The sequence below is a fragment of the Taeniopygia guttata genome, chromosome 27 (genome assembly GCF_048771995.1).
Source record: "Taeniopygia guttata chromosome 27, bTaeGut7.mat, whole genome shotgun sequence".
In the NCBI taxonomy this organism is placed as follows: Eukaryota; Metazoa; Chordata; class Aves; order Passeriformes; family Estrildidae; genus Taeniopygia; species Taeniopygia guttata.
The window spans coordinates 4,082,368-4,105,543 of NC_133052.1; the positions used below are offsets into that span (position 1 = coordinate 4,082,368).

The following is a 23,176-nucleotide window of genomic DNA, read 5'->3' on the forward strand; positions in this document are numbered from 1 at the left end:
GGAAGGTGATAAGAGGTAAGTGTTTGTCCTTTACAGGCAGAAATGCCCTGAGGTGTGAGCAGCCCTGAGGGCTCTGTGGGATGGGGTGAGGTTACCATGGAGCTGAGACAAGGCAGACACCAGGAGGGAGCTCATCCTGTGGGGTGACAGACAATTCCATGTGCTCAAGCTCCTTAAGCCTGGCAGAAACTGAGCTGAGGGCCCCTCAGTCTGAGCTTGGGGCCATTAGTTTGCTGCTTTTTGTTGATTTTGCTTTTAACATGCATCCCTAGCACTGCAGGGCTCTTGTTGGGTGGGTTGTGTTCTTAAAGAAGCCAGTCCGCAACAATGGAGTAAAAAATAGATTTTCATATCTTCATTAAAAAATGAAAAAAACCCCTCTGAGTCCCACCGTTCCCCAGCACTCCTGAGGCCACCACTGACCCACGCCCCCTCTCTCCTCTGAGGGTTTAGAACCTGGTGCTGATACACCATGTCCTACTGCAGGGTTTTCCAGCAGCAGCTTTCAGCCAAAGGTTTAGTCTGTGCAGTTAAAGGAACAAAACAAACCTGGTTGTGGACAGGGGCTGGTCCCACAGCCTCTCTTGGCACAGTGTGAGGCAGGGCATAAGGATATTCAGAGACAACATAATGATAAAACATGTGGGGCTCACAAGCTGTATATCCACAATTCCACAAATCCTTCAGGGAAACTCTTCTTGTTCACACCTGCAGCCTCTCCCAGGAGCTGTGAGCACACCTGGGACGTGTGTGCCTGTCACTGCAGCCTCAGCTTGCAGCACTTGCATCCTCTCTTTCCCTACAGGAGAGAATTTAAATTCTCATACACAGTGTCCAAAGTCCTGTTCTTGAACAAATTAGAATATTTCAGGTCTTTCTAATTACAGGTCAAGGATTTTGGGCTGATGGTTCTGGTGGTTCTTGGAAGTTTTTTTCAGTTTTCTCAATATTTATTCTATGAACTTGCAGCCAGAACTGGATGTGGGATATGGGACTCATCAAAGCCCAGTACAAGGGGTATTGTCACACAGTATTCTTCATTTTCTCTGTCAAGAATCAGATAAGTGAGTTTCACCTGTGTCTGCTTTGCTTGGTGTGCAGGCTGTAAAAACCAGTATCTGCAGCCCCTCTCTACTTGGGGATGAGCAACATCCCTAGAACATCCTCCTGGTGAGAGTTCTGTTATTCCCACCTTTCCCAAGGGATCTCTGGTGCTGTGTGTTCCTGACCAGGAGTTACAGCTCAGTGTGGCTGATGGATGAAGAGCACTTGAGTTGTTCTAGAAGTTGTTTTTCCTTGGCACATGACTGGGATGATGCTGATCCAGCTGTGTTTGAATTTCTCTGACAGCAGCACTGAGTAGAGCTTGGGCCCACCTCTGCCAGCTCCCTGGAGAAGTGGCTCCCTCAGTGCTCCGTGGCTGTCCCCATCCTCTCTCAGCCCTTCTTGTGCCTCAAGTTTTAGCTTTTATATTTTTCAGGCTCTGTGCTGCTTTGGTGGGTGGCTCTGGGCTTTGTGTTAGGGAATGGTGAGTTCTGCACAGAGCAGGGAGACAAAACAATTCCTTCTCCAGCTGGGGACCAGGGACAAATGATCCAAATCTCAGCCCTGAGAGCACAAACACCGTGGGCTGGAGAGAGAAAAACAAACAGGATGGGACTGCCTGGGCTGGAGCTGGAATGGGACAATGAACTCCAATATGCAAAAGGAGCAGAACTGATAAAAGTGAGAGACCCTGTGACCTGTGGGGCATTTTGTGACCATTTTGGTTCACCTGGGGTGCAGCCCTGGTTGGGCTCTGGTGCTGCCCAAGGTGGATCCATTGAGGCCTCCTGATAAATCCCTACTTTATCTTTAACTCCTCCAGCCTCTGTTCTAGGGCAGCCTTCTCAAGCATCACTTCCCTGTCCCTGCAGGCTGCAAGCACGTGAAGGGGATCCTCCTGTACGGGCCCCCGGGCTGCGGGAAGACGCTGATGGCGCGGCAGATCGGGAAGATGCTCAATGCCAGGGAGCCCAAGGTGGTCAACGGGCCCGAAATCCTCAACAAATACGTGGGGGAGTCCGAGGCCAACATCAGGAAGCTGTTTGCTGATGCAGAGGAGGAGCAGAGGAGGGTAAGGACACACAGGAATGGAGGGTGGTCAGAATGGAATCTCAAAATTACTTCTTTCATTAAAGGCAGAGTTGTTAGAACCCTGGGTACTGAGAATTTGAGACTTTTTGTGCTGACAGGCACTGACCCCCAGGAGAACACTGCATTGACCTGAGGTTGTGGAGAAGCTTCCAAATTTGAATGATAAAACTGGGATTGTGGGTGTGAATGTTGATTAGAAGTGTGTGATATCACATGGTGGAAAACTTAAGATCTTAACATTTCAGAATATAGTAACATATATACATATATTTTTAATATATATATAACATATATATATGTTACTATATATATATATAAAAAACAAGATAGAGGTTTTAGAGAGGAAGCTGGTCCTTCTTCACCTTATTCTTCCTAGGTTTAGGTAGTATTGTGTAATTAGATAAAAAAGTCTGCATTGCGGACAATGGGTTAAAAGTAAAAATAGTTGGGTTAAAAGTAAAAAAATGTTATTGGGTTAAAAGTAAAAATAATTTCGGTGTCATTTCTTAATTAGACAATTTATCCTTAAAAGACCTAATAGAGAGAGATGACTCCATTTTTTAGTTTGTTAACATGAAGGGCCGTAGAACTCTCAGTTTGTGAGACTGTAACACAGATAAGAACTAATAAACATCTGAGTCCAAACAAGAAATACCATCTCACACATTTAATCCCAGCCCTAACAAAAAGAAAATACGACTTACACAGTCACTGCTTGGCTTGGGGTTATGGTTATTCCTGGTGAGTTGTGGAGTACTGCTTGCTTTGGGTCATGTGCTGTCACCCTCTCCAAAGTCCTTAAAACTCACATTGTGCAAATTTTCCTCTGTTTTTAGTTTCCTTTTTTATTTTTTTTTTTTTCTTTTGTGGGAGAGACATAATTGAATCTGCTTGGATTTTTCTTACTACATTAAGCTGGCACATAATCTTTCAGGTTTTTTGGTTGCAGGCATATTGGTATGTTACAGCATTTGAAGTGTTATAATCAATACATGGTTAATTTTTCACAGCAGAAAACTAATGGATGAGCATAATGTCTTGAAACTAGAGATCTTTGAAACTGGAAGTGAAGATAAAGATTCTGTTTTTTCCAGTGATGTTTTTTATCCATTGCTTTAGCTGGCTTTCAAAACCCCAATCTTTAGTTTCACGGTGTAAGTACTTCTTTCATGTGTGCTATAGTAATTTTTCTCTGCTGTGGATCACTTGATCTTGATAGATATTTCTGATAAAGAAAATCAAATGTCAGGCTAGTCACAATTAAATACAGGGAAGTCTTTTTAGAAGCCATTAGCAAATGATCCCTTAATTTTATTCAGCTCGTAAGACTCAGATTTTGGTGGTGACTTGAAATAATTTCATTTCTTCAGCAAAAGGTTTATTAGTCAGTCAATCAGCTCTGTGTGGTAACACAGACCCACGTGAACAATCTCCTGCTCCCTGGTGGCTGCAGTATCTCTGGGAGCTGCTTTCCCTTGGCAATAACACACCTGTTAAAATACACTCAATATTGGCCGCAGGGGCTGGGCCTGATGACAGCTGGGAGATTAAAAAGGTCTCCAAAAGGTTGGCATTGTGCTGCCTGTGTCTGGGGCACGTTGCCAGGGCCAGCACATGCACCCAGTGATAACATGTTCTGCACTGGCCACAAAAGATGTTTTAGAGGTAGAAAATGAAGGGGAAAAGCTTCATAATGCAGTCACAAAAAGCATCCTGTTCTCTTACCAGCTGCAACTCCCTCACCCCCGAGTGAACCTGGAAATGGCAGTTCTGGGGCTGACTGGGCTCCTTAAAAATATTATCAATAAAGCTGCTCTGGCAAGCTGTGTATTTACCCAGTCCAGCCTGGGGTGTTCTCACTCTGGTGCCTCCCTCCCTCCACAGACAAGCCTTGTTCCCTGTCCCTGGTACCTGTCCCTTTCCCAGGTGCTGAGTGCTGGGACCCTTTGAGCTTTGGCCTTTGCTGGGCTTGCTCAGCCTCGTGCTCCTCTGTGAGGACTCAAAATGCCCCTCAGACATTTTTGGAGGTTCCAGACCCCAGTCAGAAGCATTTGAGACCCTGGCAGGCAGCTGGAAACAACTGTAATTTTGAGTTTGAGCCATGGAATGATTTACCAATTTTGCAGGAAGAACAAGAAGTCACAAAAGTTTAGATATTACAGTAGAAGTAGTTACAAAGTGGAGAAAAGAATTTTTTAGTGCTGTACAGGGGGGTTTCTGTTTTATACATAAGGGTCAAAGGTTTTAAAATAGAGGGATCTGGGCCTGTCCTGTCATCCCTCTTTCTTCTTCTTTACCTCCATGTTTTTAGTGATGTTAACATGCGCAAATTAGTTTAGAGTAAAAAAGCACTATTTAATATAAGTAATAAGTATTAAAAAACCCCTATAAACATATAACACATAATGTACCATATAAAAGATAACACCAACTCTAGGCAAGAAGAAAGAAAAAGAAAATGGCAAACAGAGAAGATGTCAAGAGTGTGTATGCCTTTGCCTAAAGCTGCTAAACAAACCACAGCAGCCCAAAAAGGCAATCTTTTAAATAACTTACAATAAACAACCATGAAACCAAACAACAAGAAACTACTAAGCCTTTCTTTAAAAACATAAACACACGTGTGTGATGCTGAGCACACAGCGGATGTCTGTGTGGCTGAGCTTGGTGTTGATTTTGGATTGCTCTCAGCAGTCAGACTGCTGACACTCCTGACACGTCCTCCCTCCCACAGCTTGGAGCCAACAGTGGGGTGCACATCATCATTTTTGATGAGATTGATGCCATCTGCAAGCAGAGGGGCAGCATGGCTGGCAGCACCGGCGTGCACGACACCGTGGTGAACCAGCTGCTCTCCAAAATCGATGGTGTGGAGCAGCTCAACAACATCCTGGTCATTGGTAGGTGGGGCTGCCTTCTCTTTCCTGAGGGCTGGGTGGGCACTGTTGCCCTGATTTTTAAAAGTGTTTTCTTTTATAGTTCTTTTGAAAGTTTTAAAGTTCTCATAAAACTTCTTTAGCCTTCTGATAATGTTTACATATTTGAGAGTCAGAGGTCCCACACAATTTCATGTATAAATAGAATAGTTGACATATTTCTCTGTAAGTGGAGAGAAATGATTGATTGATTGATCTTTGGACCAGTGTGGTTGGAGAGGTGATAATTCCATCCTCCAACCCACAGTCACCTTTGGAATTCTATAAATACCAGATGTTGGAATAAAACTGGCTCTTTTTCTCTTTTGAACTTCCTGAGCTTCTGTGTACTCATTTGGTGTCCAGCAGTGACAGGCCACTGCTGGGGTTTGCCTCACTGCAGGCAGTGGAGGTGCCATGGCTGCTGTTGGAGCAGCATCAGCAGCAGGTTGAAAGGGAGATGCTGCTGTGGTTGGCAGATATTGCTGCTTTCAGCAATTTCCTTATTATGTTTTGATAAGGAGGGTTTCATAATTTAGGGAAACCTGCAAGGATAGAATTGATGTATCAGCCCGTGGGGGAGTGGGGCTGTTCCTGCTGTGCTTGTCCTGCTGCAGGAGCCCTGCAGGCACTGCTCAAGGACAGGCAGATACAGCCACAAGCACAGGTTTGATCCCTGTTGGCTCTCCCCCAGGGCATTTCCCAGCATTGCAGAAGATGAGTGCCTTCTGTCTGTTTTCTTGGGACTCTTTGAGTGTCCCCCTGGCCCTATGGGCTGTGCCAGGGGCTGGAAACCCACTCAGGAAGCTCAGATAAAGTGTTTTGTTTTAACTTTGACTTCAGGAATGACCAACAGACCTGACCTGATTGATGAGGCCCTGCTGAGGCCGGGGAGGCTGGAGGTGAAGATGGAGATTGGTAAGTTCCCAGTTCCTCTACTCCATGAACCTACAGCAGCCAAGCAAATGCAGATCAAAATGTGACCCATGGCTCAGGTGCTGAACTTCCTGCAGCTCCCTCCAGAACATCAATCAGACCAATAAAGTTCCACTTTGCACTTCCCTACTGATAAACCTGATCCCAGTTTCTGCCCAGCAGAGTGGGCAGGGATGGACAGGCAGGACCCTGAATATTTGTGTGAAGGAAAGGAGGCAAATAATGGTCCAGGTCATTCCTGGGTGGGAATTGCAGGAAGGCCAGGCAAGAGCACTGGGTGAACCAAAAGTGGGCCAAGAACTTGGTTTGCCATTTCATCTGGAAAAGCAGCTGTCTGTCAGTAACTAGAAAGGGACCTTTGTAACTGTGCACACCCAGTGCAGGGTAAATTAGGGAATATCTGATCATATAGGCTTTGTTAAGAAAGTAAGCCCAAGTCATCTTAGATTCATGAGTACAAATCACTGGCTTTGCATTTAGATCAGAATTTGGTCAGTGAAGGTTATGGTGGAGCCTAAAGGGTGACTGGCCTGGGGCCTCAGTGCTGAGGTGACAATTCCCTGAAGGAAGATGGAGTAGAGAACAGCCTGGGACTGGTGAAAAGCTCAGTAATCCTGGAATTAATTATCAGGTGACAAGGACTGAATGCTCCTGGGTACTGTGCATGTTGTAAAATGTCTTTTCACATCCCCTCAACACAAACATTGATCAGTGCAAATACCAGATCCTTGGAGAAGAGGCTGAAAGGGGCTGAGCACGGTGGGGCTCAGGGTGATGTGCCAGGCTGACAGGTTACACTTGTAAGAGAAGCATCTTCTGTATCTTCTGTATCTTCTGAAGCCATTGTGGGCTTCAGAAATGACTTGCTAAGATGCAGGCTGGGAAATGATCACCTCGGCTGATGAAAAGGAACATTTTATAGGAATGATATGGACTGTGTGAAGAGGGAAGTCAAGGCTCTGGATTTGGGGAGAGTAAACTTTCTGTTGATTCAGTAATTTATGGATGTGACCCCTTAGGAAAGGGCACTCAGGGACAGAGGAGCAGAACAGATTTTACCAGGGCCTGTAGTGACAGGGCAAGGAGCAGAGACTTTTAATGGACAGAGGACAGGGTCAGATGGGATTTAAGGAAGAAATCTGTTATGGACAGGGTGGTGACACCCTGGCACAGGGTGCCCAGAGCAGCTGTGGTGCCCCTGGATCCCTGGAAGTGTCCAAGGCCAGGTTGGACAGGGCTTGGGGCAGCCTGGGACAATGGGAGGTGTCCCTGTCATGGCAGGGGTGGCATTGGGGGGCTTTAAGGTCAGATTGTCATTCCTGGTGTGGAAATCTGAGAGGAACCAACTTGGAGGAACTCTGAGGGAAAAAACTCAACATTGTGCTGTTCCCTCTGGTTTGGTGGTGACACTGTTCAGTTTATCAGTTACTATAACTGAATGTTCTCAGTGAAAAGCATCATCAAATACCCTCACTGTGAGTGCAAGCTGCTCATGGTGAGAAGGGGCCTTGGAGGGGAGGGACAGGGGAATTGCAGTGCTGTGCTCAGGGGGTTGGGTGTGTTCTCTTCCCCATCCCAGGCCTGCCAGACGAGAAGGGCCGATTCCAGATCCTGCACATCCACACAGTGAGGATGAGGGAGCACCAGCTCCTGGCTGAGGATGTGGACATTGCAGAGCTGGCAGTGGAGACCAAAAACTTCAGTGGTGCTGAGCTGGAAGGTTTGGTTCGAGCTGCTCAGTCCACTGCCATGAACAGACACATTAAGGTCAGTCCTGTCATCTCCTACTGAGGCAAAAAAGGGGAAATGGTTATATTTGGAATATTGAATGTTTACTTGCAACTGGAAAGTGGCCTATCAGTGTACCTTAGGTGATGAAAGTCATGTGGGCACCACATTTTCCCTGTGCTTTTCTTTCATTTGGGCACCACCTTTTCCCTGTGCTTTTCTTTCATTCTGAATTCCCTCTTCCCCTTCCTGCCCTCCAGGTGCCTCTTGCACAGCTTGGTGGGGTGGAAGAGGTTGTTTTTGAGGATGTTTTGCCAAAACCTGAAAGTCCTGAGCACAGTTTGTGCATTGGACCCAGGAGACAAGGTGGGAATTAGAACAGCCATTTCTAGGGAGGCTCTGCTGGCACCTGAGCAGCTCAATGTGTTCACAAATGTCCTGTGAGGAGGGGGAGGTTACCATCTCAGGGCTGGTTTGGGGGCATAAAGGCAAAGATCACCAGTGGAGATCTGCAGAGGGCATTTGAAAGGATGTCAGTGCACAGGGTGCCAGTGAATTTTAGGTGTCTCCTGGGAGAGGGAATTCAGACAGGTGGAGGCAGGGGTGGGGACTGGGGTCAAGTTCTTGGAGCTGGAATGGTCTGGAATTCCCAGCTCAGTCCTTGTCAGTGAAAATAGCAAAACAGCAAGGTTAGAATTTACCAGGAGAGGTAAAGAGCAAAAGTGGGGCTGTGATTACACCATGGATCAAATCTGGTGTACTTGGATCGTGCTAGAACCAGGGTGTGGAATGGCAGCAGGGGGTTTGAGGTACAGGGGGTTTTCTTTGGAAAAATGGTTAAACTCAGATTCCTCAGCTTGAAGAAAGCAGGGGGAAGGGTTATGGAGAGTGTGCTGGGATCAGGGAATGGGGATGGCTGTTCACTGTTTCCTCATGCAAGAACCAGAAGAGCAGAGTGGAGAGGGGTTTGTGTGGAGAAGGGTTCCAGCCATGGAAGAATCCTCTGCTCCAAGTCTTGGCCGAATTCAGAGGGCTTTGTACAGAGTCTTCCATTGCAGAGAAGTGCTGACATGGTGATCACCCCACCTCCTCTGGCTCATGCAACCTTCCCAAGTCCCTCTGTTCCCTGGGGACACTTCCCTGCCTTCCCAGTCCCACTGGCTGGGGGGGTCGGTGTGTCTGCAGGAGGGAGTTCAGGGCCACGAAATGTCAGGGCTGTGGAGGCAGATGCAAAGCTCAGTATTCAGGAGTGTTGAAATATGAGATGATGAGGTGGTGAGGAAGGAGCCTGAGGCACAGCCCCTGCTCCCCTGGCCAGGACTGGGGGCAGGTCCTGCAGGAACAAACCCTGGACATCGATCCCACAGCACAGGGACTGCAAAAATCTGCTCAGCCTCAAATGTGAGGAGAGCAAGTCACACTTTAATTTAAGTGAGAAATCATTTATTGCTTAGACCTTTGTATCTCCTGGGAGTGCTCTTTCTAGAGGAAAAATTACTCTTCCTGCTAATTAGTCTTTTATAACCATAGTACTTGACAAGTTATAGTTTTATGTAACAGAAAACCACAAACATCATCACTTTCTTATTTTCTTGTTCTCTGTCTCAAAAAAAAAATCAGCACTTCTGGATTCTTCCCTTTGCAGGCAAAACATTTTCCTTAAATAATTAATTTTGCTTATAGTTGATGTTTTCTCAGTGCTTGAGTTTTGGGTGAGTTTGGGGAGCGTTGGTGTTTTGATCTATTCCCTGTTGTGCCAAGAAATCATGTGGGAAAATGGGAGATGGCAATGTGCAAATGTGAAAGAGCAGTCCCCTCCTCTGGGGTGCTTTGTGATCCACATCTCAGTAATGTATGGATGTGTTCCACATGGGAAGTAGCCACGTGTTATTTTGCTTTTCAGACACTTTGACATAGTAATTTTGGGTAATATTCTTTATTCTGAAGTTGCTTTTAGCTAAATGATGCAGTAAAATACTTTATTATTTCCTACAAGTACTGAAAACTTAAAATATACATCACAGGCCTGACCTAGTTTTCAGAAGCACCTGTGAGAAGCAAGAGCACGAATGGAAAATGAAGGGACATTGTTTTCTGAATCATTTAAACTCTTGTGATTATCTCTCGAAGTGTGTGTGTGTGAAAAATTAAAACATGAACTCATTAAAGGCTGGGGAAGTAAGAGCTCCCCTGGTTTTAAGTGTACACACAACTTCAGGAATTTATTGAGTGTTTCAGGTACCTTCATCTCCATCTGCAAAGTAGAAAAGTGATAATCTGTACTAAAGATCCCCTCAGTTGTTTTTTTGATGTCTGTGTCTGTGCCTGGTGGGTGTTTTTGGGAGAAGGGACTCTCATTTCAGCCATTCTCTGGCTGCAGGTGTGTCCCTGGCACAGCAGGACTGGCCAGGCTGGGGTCCTGTGGTTGCTGGTTAGGGGCTGCATTTGCTGCTCTTCAAGACAAGCACCATGTCATTATTTTTATTGTTATTTTTCCTTCCCATGCTCAGGTGCACTCTGTTCTTGCAGGTCCCTGTTGGAGGGGAATGTCTGAGACACATCTCTGAGGGTTAAATGTAGTTTATTTGTCTTAGTTCCCAGCTCCAAAGGGTACCTATGTAATCCCAGTAAGTTTTAGAAGTTTGAACTGGGGTGGGGTCAGTCCCACACTGGCAGCAGTGTGAGCCTCACTGACTCCTGGTTTGCAGCACAGCAGCAGCAAGGATGAGCCAGAGCTCCAGTCCTGTTTTTAGCTGGGGTGCTGTCTCTGAAATGGGGGTCACAGACATCCTCTGCCCTTCAGCATCACCAGTGGGGTGGGACAGCTGCCCTGAGTGCCTCTGTGGGGCTGGGATGTGGCTCTTGGAGGTGGGGATGGCTCCAGGGTACCCAGCAAATGCCCCCACAGAAGCATTTTTCTTACTGACCCAGAGCAGCCACAGGCTGGGGCTGTGGAGGGAAGCTGGGGATGAGCTGGGTGGTGCTGCTGGACCTCAGTGTTCTTCATTGCCTTTCTAGGCCAGCAACAAAGTGGAGGTGGACATGGAGAAGGCAGAGAGCCTGCGAGTGACCAGAGGAGACTTCTTTGCATCCTTGGAGAACGACATCAAACCAGTGAGTGGGCACTGTGGGACTGCAGAGGAGGCACCCAGTGCAGTCAGTGATGGGAGGGACACTTCCTTTGGGTCACACAGCAGTGGTGCCCCGTGGGCTGGCATGTCCTGTGTTGTGAAAGTGGGGAGCTCTGAGCTCTCTGTGTGCCTCTTGCTGCCCAGAGAGTCATAAAGTGAACTAGAACAGGTAAAGAACAGCTGGGGGTTTCTTCTCCTGGTCACAGCTTTCCCTTTTAGGCCACTTCAGTTCCTGGGTCACAGCTTTACCCTGGGCTGTAGGAGAAGATTTAAGCCTCATTTCTGAGAATTGTCTCCACATGGTGTGGAGTCAGAGCCCACTGGTAACCTGCACTGACTAGAACTGCTTGTGAGGGTGTGTGAAAAGATGATTCTGAACGTGCCTGGTCTCCAGCTGTGTGAGTCACCAGGGGCTGTGACTGTCTCACTTCAGCATCTTCCAGAGCCTTGCTCCTGGTCATTTTTGTTTAACTGTTTATTGATTTTTCTGACGGGATAAAAAATTCTTTGGTAGAAGAAGTGTTCCCTCTCTTCTACAGGCCTTTGGAACCAACCAGGAAGACTATGCCAGCTACATCATGAATGGCATCATTAAGTGGGGGGACCCAGTGACGAGGGTGTTGGATGATGGGGAGCTGCTGGTGCAGCAGACCAAGAACAGTGACCGCACTCCCCTGGTCAGCGTCCTGCTGGAAGGTACAGCTGAGGGCAAACACCGGGAAAATCCCCTCTGGAACTGCTCCTGCTCACCTCTGACATCCTGCACCTGCAGGAAACACCTTTGGGGAGACATGGAATGGGGCTCTTAGTGTTTGCTTGGGTGGAACTGCTTTGGAACAGCAAAAAACTGCTCAGCCAAAGGGAATCCTGTGCTTGGAACAAAGGAGAAGGGAGTGTACCCACTAAATAACCAAAATGTACCCAGTGAAGAACCTGAATTTGGCTGGTTTACAGCGGAGATGTCTCTAGCTGAGTCAGTTACCTAAATTCTCTATGAAATCACTGGAGAGCTCATCAGTGCAATTAGCTGAGTTCAAACAGCCACATTTGGGTGTCTCTGTCAATTAAAGGTGGATTCTCTCTACCCAGACTGTTACTGCCTAAGCAGAGTTTTCAGATATTGGAAACTGGTTCCAGTATCTGTGTTCCAGGTTTTGGAGGAGAATTTGTTACTTATCTCTTCCCTTTTTCCTTTCCCAAAGTCCAAAAGGATGTCTTACCACTGTTGCTTGTAGTATGTAGCTTTGGAGTTAACCCTGAGTAATTCTTTGTGTTAGTGCCCAGCAATTTCTTCTGTCCCTCCAAATTGATTCATGTTGGCTGCAAGGATTCAGGTGTGTCTTTGGTCTCTGAATTATCTTGGTGTGAATTCAGGCAAATAACAAAATGTCTTTGCCAGTGTTTCCCTGGTGTGCCTGCTGCTGACTTGTTTGCCAAGGTGCCAGCAGAGATCATACTGAGACAGGACATAAGCTCAAGAAATTTATCCTCAACACAAACTCACACATTTTGGTGCCATGACTGCTCCTACAGAAAATGCAATGTCCTCTTTTGTGTAGTGGCAAATCATTCTGCATATGCTCAAGTAGTTCCAATTAATTGCCTTCATGTGGAGGATTGGGTTGCACCAGGAGTTAGTGTGTTCCTTCTGCAAGCACAGACATTCATTTCACACTGCTGATGCCTCTGGATGGAATTCTGAACATACCCTGGGTATCATTCACACTGAGCATCGTCAGAGCTGTTTTCTCACTTGTTTATTCCCTGTTTGTCCTTTGCTTCAGGCCCCCCCCACAGTGGGAAGACTGCTTTAGCAGCAAAAATAGCAGAAGAATCCAACTTCCCCTTTATCAAGATCTGTTCTCCTGATAAGATGATTGGGTTTTCTGAAACAGCCAAGTGCCAGGCCATGAAGAAGGTACGTGTGTGATGACAGCCCAGTTCTGGGTTCTTTCCTAGAGGGAAAGGTGAATTACATTTGGGATGGCATTTCTGCTCTCTCTAGGCCTGGAAATCCTGCATGTATTTATTTATAAGGTTGGATGTATCACAGAATTGAAGAATGGATTGGGTTGGGAGGGACTTTAAAGCCCATCCAGTGTCACCCTTGCCATGGCAGGGACACCTCCCACTGTCCCAGGCTGCTCCAAGCCCTGTCCAGCCTGGCCTTGGGCACTGCCAGGGCTCCAGGGGCACCACAGCTGTGCCAGGGCCTGCCCACCCTCCCAGGGAACAATTCCTAATTCCCAATATCCCATCCATCCCTGCCTTCTGGCAGTTTGAAACCATTCCCTCCTGTCCTGTCATGCCAGTCTCCTGTCACAATGTTTATGTGGCACTGAGTGTCTCAGGGATGGTTTCAAGTCTCAGTTCTGGTGTGTGATCGTGGCAAAGTGCAGCAGAACAGATCTGGGATGAGCAGGTCTGGAGCTCTGCCTGTGGAGGGGGAGGCAGGAAGGGCTTAGGGAACAGATCCTGCCTGAGTGGGAGTGGGACCCTTTCTGAGGTGGGGTCTTCAGTTAAACACGAGGTTTAGCAGCCTGGGGAGCCAGGGAATGTGAATGAGTTGAACATTTTCATTTCCTGGAGCAGCCCAGCACTTACTCTTCAGATGATTGGTACTGAATGGAGCATGTGAGCTGAATGCTACTCTGATAACATTGGTGCAGGGTTGTAGAGTTTGTAAGGGAAGGAAGGTTCTTAGGAGAAGCAGTGGAGGTCCAGTTTGTGACTTGAATTCCAAAAGGAGCCTTTGGATTCACTGGAATCAGGGTTTGCTGGAGGCAGGGCTGCAGCACCACTGCTGTCCTTAGTGCTGCCTCCTGCTCACCCCCAGAGCTGTGCAGGACTCTGTGCTGCTCTGAGATCCATCCACAGCTGAGCCAGTCCCTGCTCTCTGCAGGCTGCTCTTCTGGGCATATCCAATATCCAGCCTGAGGAGAGGAGCTTCACAGCTGTGTTACAGTTAGGGAACTTCTCTGTGTGTGTGGCACATTATCAGCGTTGCCCCAGCTCCAAAACCAGGGGAGTGGTGCTGGTTTCTCCCTGGCTTACAGTGAACCTCAGGGCAGCTGCTTGTTGCCAAGGGTAGGCGGTAAATGAATAAATAAACTAAATTTGTGGAGATGGCAGTGTTTTATTGCCTGCAGGGAGCTTGATCTCTCATTACCTACCTGTTTCATTCTCAGATTATTCCTCTCAGTGCTGCTGTGTTCAGCTGAACCCACACCAGCAGGCCCAGCTGTGGCTGTCACAGTCTTGTGGCTGAGGTTTAACACTGAGATATTTCACTGTTTTTCAGATCTTTGATGATGCCTACAAGTCCCAGCTCAGCTGTGTTGTTGTGGACGACATTGAGCGACTTTTAGGTGAGTCAGGAGCAGGGAGAAATATATGATATTTATATATATAAATATATATATTTATATATAAAAATATATATCTATATATATAAATATCATATATTTATATATATAAATAGATTATATATATATATTTAATAATATATATATGATTGTGGTTGTCAGGGGTTTAATTTGTTCTTAACTTGAAATAATCAGGTGTTAATTACAATGATTTCTGGCTGCTGCAGAAATATTGATATATTTGCAATGTTGAACCATTGCAAACTGGAAATTACCTGGAACCATTTACTTCAGGGGCATTGAACTGGTTTTGATACAGTGAAGCGACTTAAATGTGCATCTGCTCCATGGACATTAAAATGTGTTTTTCCTTTCAGATTATGTCCCAATTGGACCTCGGTTCTCCAATCTGGTTTTGCAAGCCCTTCTGGTGCTGCTGAAGAAAGCCCCACCTCAGGTAAGGCAGGGTGCTGTTCCTGCAGCAATGGGACACTGAGAGCTGCCAGTGCAGCTTTGTCTGATTCAGCTACCTTAATCCAGCCTGCTGCTCTTCATTCACTTGGACGTTTCTAGAATAATCACAAGGGATTCAGCTTGAAATATCTAATTACTGGGGGCTGAATCTTCTGCAGTTAGTCCTAAAAATACAGACTAAGGAAACCAGTTTAACCTTCACCATGTAAAGCTGAATTGTGCCAGCTGCCTGCCCTCTGAGGAGCTGTTCAGGCCAGATCCACCCCTGGCTCAGCCACGTGCTCCCTCCCTATTTATAAATCAATTTCTGTGTAATCTGTGATTGTGGTTGTCAGGGGTTTAATTTGTTCTTAACTTGAAATAATCAGGTGTTAATTACAATGATTGAGGGAAGCTTAAGATCTTGTCTCTCGTGCTGATCCTGTCTGTTTGCACTTTGTTTGTCGATGAGATTTAAGAACATCACAAGTGCTGAGGGTTCTGCAGCTCGTGCTGGATGAGACAGGCAGGCTGAGACTCCTTTCTTGTTTGCCATTTTCCTGTCCTTCACTGCCTTTCTGCTCTGTGTGTGAGAGATCTGCATGAATAAATAACATCGTAACAGGAACACCTTGAAAGTTGGTGTCAGGAAAAAGCAGAGAAGTGAAGTCAGTTTTTGTCATATTTAATATCCTGGCACAGGAGCGTGTGCGTGAGTGTTGTTTTCATTAGAGAGTTTGGTGAAAAGACCTTTCAAATCCAGGACTTTGAACTAAATTGTAATGCCACAGGCCCTGAGTTCCCCGTGTGACTGTCAGCCTGGGAGAACAAAGATTTTCCCAGCGAGCTTTCTAGGCCACGTGAAGTCTGTAGCACAACAGCATCCAAGTTTTATCACATGCTTGGAACAGAGCAGCTGCCTGTGTGCAGCAGCACAGCCAGTCCTGGTCACCTCATCTCCTGTAACCACTGACCTGCTGCAGGCTGTTCCACAGTGCCAGGACATGGCTGCTCCCTGAACCAACAGGGAAAACAGGACTTGATTTGGTTCAGCCTTCAAAGGAACTTAAAGTATTCAACTGTCCATTTGCCCATTCATCCTGAATGTGTGCTGCTGCTGGGCTGCACTTTGGGTGGCACCTGGGGCTCCCAAGAGCAGGACATGGGCTGCAGCTCACAGATATTTGCCAAGTTTGCACTTGTTGCAGAGATTTGTGCTCAGCAGGGTTTGAAATGCCCTGGGGGCTGGGAGACTCTGCCTTGACAGCCAATATTATGGTGACTTAAGCCATAAATTGTTGGAGGGTAGAGAGTGAGTTTGCTGAGGAAATGTCACTGGTTGATTGATCATGTGGGGTTTTCTTTTTTTTTTTTTTTTTTTTTTTTTTTTTTTTTTTTTTTTAAGTGTCCAGTGTTGTCTTTGTGGGAATCAGAATCAGGACATGGGGTGAGCTGACCCTTTGGGCTGCCCTGCTCTGGCAGTTCTGGGGACAGGGCTCTCCCTGGTGTGTTTGTAGTGAGTTCCCTGGGATAGCCATGCATGTAGGGATTTTGGGCATTTAAAAACCTAAAGATGTGTGTAAGAAATAGGCCTTGTGCAGGAAAGGCCTTTTCTGTTGTGACAATGTACTGTTAAAAGGGTTGGATTTGGGCACTTTGAGGATTTTGAACTCAGTGAGGAGCCCATGATGGAAATAATCCTGAGGTTAATCAACACCTCCCAAGTCCCCTCTGAGATTATAAATTGCCTTGAGGAGCAGTTTCTTTGGAGGGAATGGCTGCTCTCAGGGGGTTGCTGGAATTTGAGATGCAAAACAGGCTCTAAGTGCATGAGCAGCGTCAGTGGGACTGACCTGCATGGGGACAAAGCACTGTGGATTTCTGTGGGACTGGGATCGTGGATTAGGATCATTCCTTGTAAAAATGGGATATCCTGGGACATCCCTGTGCTGAGAGAAATTCTTGGCAGGATGCTGGGGAGACAATACCTGTTACCCTTTGCTTCAGTGTTTCACTCTGGGGGGCACTTGAAATACTGAGCTGATTTCAAAGAATCATTGGGTTGGGAGGGACCTTACAGCCCATCTCATTCCACCCCCTGCACTTCCAGGGATCCAGGGCTTCTCTGGGAGTTCCATTCCAGGCCTCCCCACCCTGACAGGGAAGAATTTCCTTCCAATATCCATCCATCCCTGCCCTCTGGCAGGGGGAAGCTGTTCCCCTTTGTCCTGTCACCACGGCTGCTGCCACTGCTGTGGCCCAGATTATGAATTCACTGGGGTGTCACGTCACTTGCAGGGATATTCTTGATGTGCAGGCAGCTCCCTGCAATCACTGCAGGCTCTGTGTGGAAGCGTTTCTGGGATGAAATGTTATTAATTATGCATCGAGGTGCATGTCTCTGTTGAATTGAAGCTGCCTCCCAGGCTCCACTCTTCTGAGTGAGGCTGGATTATTGGAGCGTGGTGTGGGAAGGGCAAACACTTGAAGGTTCTGGTTTTCTTTTGAGTGTAAACACTTTAAATAAACTAGAAACCTCTCTGAGCTTGCTTTAAATTGCCAGTCACAGCTCCTGTTTGTGGTTCCACTCAGCAGTGTTAAATAGTGCTATCTGTTACTGCTGCTTCAAGAGGACTGAAAACCATTCTATTTTGTTCAACATCTTTTTTAAACCAATTAAAAATCTTTTCTGAAATGCCTTGAAGAGAAGAAAATAAACCATGTTCTCTTGGGTCTTTAATTCAATCAAGTTTGCCTGTGTTGTGCAGGAGCAGGGACTGGGGGATGGAAAGGCTGAAAAGGGCTGTCTCAGCAGGGAGCCAGGCAGGAGAAAAAGCCTTTCCTGAGAACTGAGCAGCAGCAGCTCCCAAAGCTGCTTCATCTACATGCAGAGTCACACGGGCCTGGAGGCTCTCCCCAGCCCCACCGAGTTCACATGTGCCTCCCTGCTGCTTCCCAACAATCGGCCTGGGCAGAGGGACCCTCAGCATCCCCCGGGAGCCAGAGCAGGCTGGGCAGCCCCAGGGAATGTCTGCCTGGGCAAGGTGCCCTCCAAGGGACCCCCACCCCTGGGCTGCCCTTCCATCACTCCCAGAGCCCCCAGCCCCTTCCCTCCAAGGGGCACCCACCCCTGGGCTGCCCTTCCATCACTCCCAGAGCCCCCAGCCCCTTCCCTCCAAGGGACCCCCACTCCTGGGGCTGCTCTTCCACTGCCCCCAGAACCCCCAGCCCCTTCCCTCCAAGGGACCCCCACTCCTGGGGCTGCTCTTCCACTGCCCCCAGAACCCCCAGCCCCTTCCCTCCAAGGGGCACCCATTCCTGGGGATGTCCTTCCCCTGCTCCCAGAGCCCCCAGCCCCTTCCCTCCAAGGGACCCCCACTCCTGGGATGTCCTTCCGTCACTCCCAGAGTCTCCAGCCCTGCTTCCAAAGTGAGATTCATGCCTGGGGATGTCCTTCCATCACTCCCAGAGCCCCCAGCCCCTTCCCTCCAAGGGACCCCCACCCCTGGGATGTCCTTCCATCACTCCCAGAGCCCCCAGCCCCTTCCCTCCAAGGGGCACCCACTCCTGGGCTGCCCTTCCATCACTCCCAGAGCCCCCAGCCCCTTCCCTCCAAGGGACCCCCACTCCTGGGCTGCCCTTCCATCACTCCCAGAGTCTCCAGCCCTGCTTCCAAAGTGAGATTCATGCCTGGGGATGTCCTTCCATCGCTCCCAGAGCCCCCAGCCCTTCTTCTTGAAGGGAGACTCTCTCCTGGAGCTGCCCTTCCACTACTCCCCAGCCCCTTTTCTCACTGGGACACTGCAGGCTTTTGCCAATTGATGAAAGTTACAGGGAAATAATCTCCTTGTTTGATGTAATCCCAGATGCATTCTTGATTCCACATCACTTGGTGTGAATTGGAAACAATTCCAGTCACCAATGCTGTTATTTTTATGTGCATAAACCTGGGGAATTGTGTTTCTCCCTTTGCATATGAAGAATTCCAAAGACCCCAAAGACAAGGATAAAGGTGTACAAGGGTCCTGGGCACAATGAGCAGCTGGTGGGTGACAGAGGCACCTCAGTGTCACCAGTGCCTGGTTCCAGCAGAGCTCAGGCTCCCCTTGCCTGAGGCTGGCTGGATTTGCTGAAATTCTGTAGCTGGGGACTGCACTGACGTGTTGGGGCTCCAGCTGCTCACAGCAGAGTCTGTGGCTGTTCATGTTCTGGTTCCCCCTGGGCAGAGATGTGCTGCCTTCTGTGGGAGAGGAATCCATCCTGGAAAATTTCGTTGGCTTCTTCAAGTCCCACAGTTCTGTGCATGAGAACATCCTTCAGTCAGGTAAAATCCCTGCAGCACAGGGGTCAGCTCTGGGCTCACCCCTTTTCTAGGAGGCAGAAGGGCAGAACACACACCTCTGTTCTGTCCCCCTGTCAGCACAGAGGGATCTTTGGCTCCAAGCTGGGGCACTTTACCTAAAAATGGACAGGATGAATTAATGTCTAAGGCTGTGCCTGTGTCTGATCTCTGGTGATGGAAGAACTGGGCTGGAACAGCCCTGGTTGTGAATCTGACACCAAATCATCTTAAGCTGTTCCTCCTTCCTTGGTAATTTACTCTTATGTTATGCCTGATTTTTGGAAGTTTGGCTTGAATCCTGATTTTCTGTGGACTGAACACGTGGCACATTGCCTTCACCATGGCTGCTGTAGAAATTAAGGATGAAAAAAGTGAATTTTTCTGAAAATGGGACCACATTATCAGTACATGGAAGCCTGTGCTGTGTGCTCTGGGATGACCCTGCTGGAGCAGGGAGCGGGCCCCTTCCAGCCTGAGCCATCCTGGGATCCTGGAACAAGAAAATCAACAACAAATCCCAGGAAATCAGTGCAGAGGAGCTGGGTCAGGACAGCTTTTTCAGTTTGATGCCTTTTCCTGCTGCCTCCATAATTCCTGGGGCAAGCAGTGCTGCCCTGGGGGTTCTCACTTGTTTGTTGGGTTGCCTGAAAGTCTGAGGAGCTCGAGGGACTCCTGCCCTGTCAGTGCTGGGGTCACTCTGGCTGCTTTCCAGGGATCAGGTTTAAAGGATGGGAGTGGAAGGCATGGCTTCTTCTGAGGAAAGCAGGGAAATATCAGGATCTTTTGAGTGAAGCTGTTAAAAATTTGAAGTACTTTTGAGGAGTAGCCATCTGTTCTGAGGAGCTCCCAACTACGTCAGTGGTTCAGGGACCCTGGGAATAGATTTTAACAGAGATATATCTAAAAATTTCTCATGGATCTGCCCTCTGGGAACTCATCCTGGTGCTTTTCAACCTTGTTAAGCCTTTCCATTCTTAGCACTGTGCGTGCCTGAGTCCAGCTGAGCTGTTGGTGAGAGCAAATACCCTTTATTTCAGTTTATCTGATGTTTGAGAATTCCTTCTTGTGCTCCCTGGTTTCTGAAATGACAAGCAGCAGTCTCTCCCTCATCTCTACACCACCTATGATTTTATAAACCTCTCTGTTTTTACCAAGGATCTATTTAGGGAAGTTGTTCCCTATTTCTGACCATCCCTGGTGCTTTCTCTGACTTCTCCAACTAAACAGAATCACAGAAACATGGAATGGTTTGGGCTGGAAGGGACCTTAAAGCCCATCCAGTGCCACCCCTGCCATGGCAGGGACACCTCCCACTGTCCCAGGCTGCTCCAAGCCCTGTCCAGCCTGGCCTTGGGCACTGCCAGGGATCCAGGGCACCACAGCTCCTCTGGGCACCTGTGCCAGGGCCTGACAACCTCACAGGGAACAATTCCTGCCCAATATCCCACCCAACCCTTCCCTCTGGTAGTGGGAAGCCGTTCCCCCTTGTTCCCAGTCCCTCCCCAGCTCTTCTGGAGCCCCTTTAGGCACCAGAAGGTTCTCTAAGGTGTCCCCAGGCCCTTCCCTTCTCCAGATGAACATCCCAGCTCAGCAATGATGGATTTGAAGCTGTATTTGGAACAGGAAGGAACTCCTGGATTCACATGGCAGAATGGTGACCCTGTTTTGCTCTTTTCCTGTTCCTGAATCTGTCCCAGTGGTCACACAGAGAGTGAGGCTGAGCTGGTGTTCCCACAGAATTCCCACAGGGACCAGTGCCAGTGGTTCCCTCAGTGGTCACAGGGCTTCAGAGCCCTTTCAGTGTGTGCAGCCACCTCCCCCTGCCCCGCTGGCTTTGTGTCCAGCTGGCTCAGGGTGGCACTGGCCAGGCTGGCCACCACGGAATTGGTCCTTTAGGAAATGTTTGCCCAGAGCATGGGCAGCTTTCCTGGGAGGAGGAATGTGTCATCTGGGCTCCAGCAGCTGGGAAGGAAGGGCTGATGGTGACATCAATCATGGACACCTGAAGTGCCAGCAGGTAAAACTCCCCTCACTGTGGCATTCCTGTGCTGCCTGTGTCCTTTCCTGACGAAACTCCAAGCTAAATTCCATTTTTATTGTCATCAGGCACAGACTTCATTAATGTATGAGGGCAGCATCCCTCAGGCAAGCACTCTGAGGAAGTTATCCCTTTGATTGATGCCTGATCAGTGTGCCAGGCACTGTACACATGCTGGGAGCTATATTTGGGGAACAGACACTGCCTGGGTGCAACTGAGCAGTTTTTCCCCTCTTAAATGCTCATAGTTCGTGGGAAACTGTTATTAACACAGCCCCTTGCCCAAGCTGCTCAGGATTTTGAGAGTTCCATACAGTAATAAACAAGTTTTTAGGAGAACCACTTCTGGGTGTTCCAGCACTTGCAGGAGGGGTTGTTCTGTGATTTGGAGGCCTCAGTTCTGGTCAGGAGTCTATCCTGAGCAGGGCTTCCTCTGTGCCCTGGTACCTCAGCTGTGCAGCAGTGAAGCTGTTGGAGGTGCCTGGCATGTGTATGGATGGCTGTGTGTCTTGGTTTGAACAGCCAGGTGTCTGCTAAGGAAGGCAGGAACCTCCCTTGAAATGGAAAATGCAAACCCTCTCCCTCCAAATTATTATAATTTCGAAATTATGAGGTTCTCAGGCAAAGATGTGGGAAAAGAAATAACAGTTCTTTACTAGGAAAATTAAAAATACAAATGCAATAATACAAACAAAAAACCACTGCTAGAGTCAGAGCAGCCCTGGCAGGCTGTGGGTCAGGGAGGTGGCAGCAGCCCCATCCCAGGGTGGCTCAGCCCTCCTGCAGTGCCAGCTGTGCTTCTGCTGGAGCAGGATCCTGCACAAGGGGGGAGTTTTCCTCTGGAGCTCCAGGGCTGGGGGAGATGGGCCTGGGCTCCTCTGGGAATGCAGTGGGGAAGAAAGCTGCTCCTCTGGGAATGCAGTGGGAAGAAAGCTGCTCCTCTGGGAATGCAGGGGGCAAAGGCTGCTGTGCTGTTCCCAGGTCAGATTGGATCCAGGTAGGAATTTTCGGCTCCTCCCCTGGTCAGAGCCTCTCCCCATGGATGATGGAATTTTCTCAGCCATGCAGGGACACTCAGTGGCCATGAACAGCAGAGATCTCCTGGAGGGAGGGTTGGCTGTGGAAGAGATAAAGAAAACTGCCCAAAGAACAGCAGAGAACTGCCCCAGCTCTGAGAGATGGTGACAGAATACACACCCCAGCCACATCTTGCAACCTAAGACATTAGGATTCCTTGGCTAAGGGAGCAGGAATTCTCCTTTGCTGAGTTACAGGGTCTGCAACATCAGCCACAGCAGCACCACAGGAGGAGCAAGAGCTCCCTGAGGAGAGGGTGGTGAGGAAATCCAGAGCAATGAAAGCAAAGGCAGGCAGAGCTGAGATGAAATGTTCCCAGTCAGTTCTGGCTAATTCCTGGTGCTCCTGCAGCCGTTCTGCTGCCCTGCCAGGGGATCTCTGCAGGCTGAGGCACCTCTGAGCCCTGTCCTTGGGAGCAGATGTCTCTGTTTGGGCCACACCTGTGGGCTCAGGTGTTCTGGGGACTCATCTCACACAGCTTCCAGGCCAGTGTTTACACCCTGTTTTACCAACCCTTTCTGTAGTGGAAAGCTGCTGGAATTTTGTCTTTGTGCAGGCAAGAAGCTTTTCTGCTGCTGAGCATCTCTTACTCCTCTTGGTCTATGCAGTGCTTTAGCTGGAAATCTCCCATGGGGGTGTCCCTGTCAATGGCAAAGTGTGGGACAAGAAGGTCAACCCAAACCATTCCATGGTTCCTTGAAGATGGGCCCCCAGTGGGGCTTCTGAGTTCCTGTGGGAGTGAGGATCAAACTCCTTCCACTTTCCCTCCACTGAGTGTGTTGGGTTTTCATCTTGCCAGGCAGATCTTCCTGATTTGGCTCAAACTTGTAAAATGCTGTAATATTTTCCTGGCCTTGCTGGACCATCCAAAAGGAAACAAATCCTGTGCAGTTGTAAAGCTGTGGCTGTGCAGGATGTGATGGGAGCAGCACCTGTGGAATGGGGCAGAAATACCATGGAGTGGCTGTGTTACTGTGTCCTGAGGACACTGTGCCCTTCCCCAGGTGACCTGCAGGCAGTGTTGGACCCTCAGCCCTGAAACATCCCACTGCAGT

General features: G+C 48.3%; 1 protein-coding gene across 2 annotated transcripts in view; it reads left to right on the forward strand.

Moving 5' to 3' along the window:
- The window catches only part of NSF (N-ethylmaleimide sensitive factor, vesicle fusing ATPase), a 76,399-nt gene that overhangs the window by 44,188 nt on the left and 9,035 nt on the right, over positions 1-23,176 (forward strand). For both annotated transcript variants that reach the window (XM_030256481.4, XM_030256480.4), the window contains exons 9-17: positions 1,917-2,116; positions 4,871-5,036; positions 5,895-5,969; positions 7,567-7,754; positions 10,734-10,829; positions 11,386-11,542; positions 12,631-12,764; positions 14,148-14,214; positions 14,589-14,668. In XM_030256481.4, coding sequence (XP_030112341.1) covers positions 1,917-2,116; positions 4,871-5,036; positions 5,895-5,969; positions 7,567-7,754; positions 10,734-10,829; positions 11,386-11,542; positions 12,631-12,764; positions 14,148-14,214; positions 14,589-14,668 — 1,163 coding nt within the window. The remainder of the gene's footprint in view (positions 1-1,916; positions 2,117-4,870; positions 5,037-5,894; positions 5,970-7,566; positions 7,755-10,733; positions 10,830-11,385; positions 11,543-12,630; positions 12,765-14,147; positions 14,215-14,588; positions 14,669-23,176) is intronic.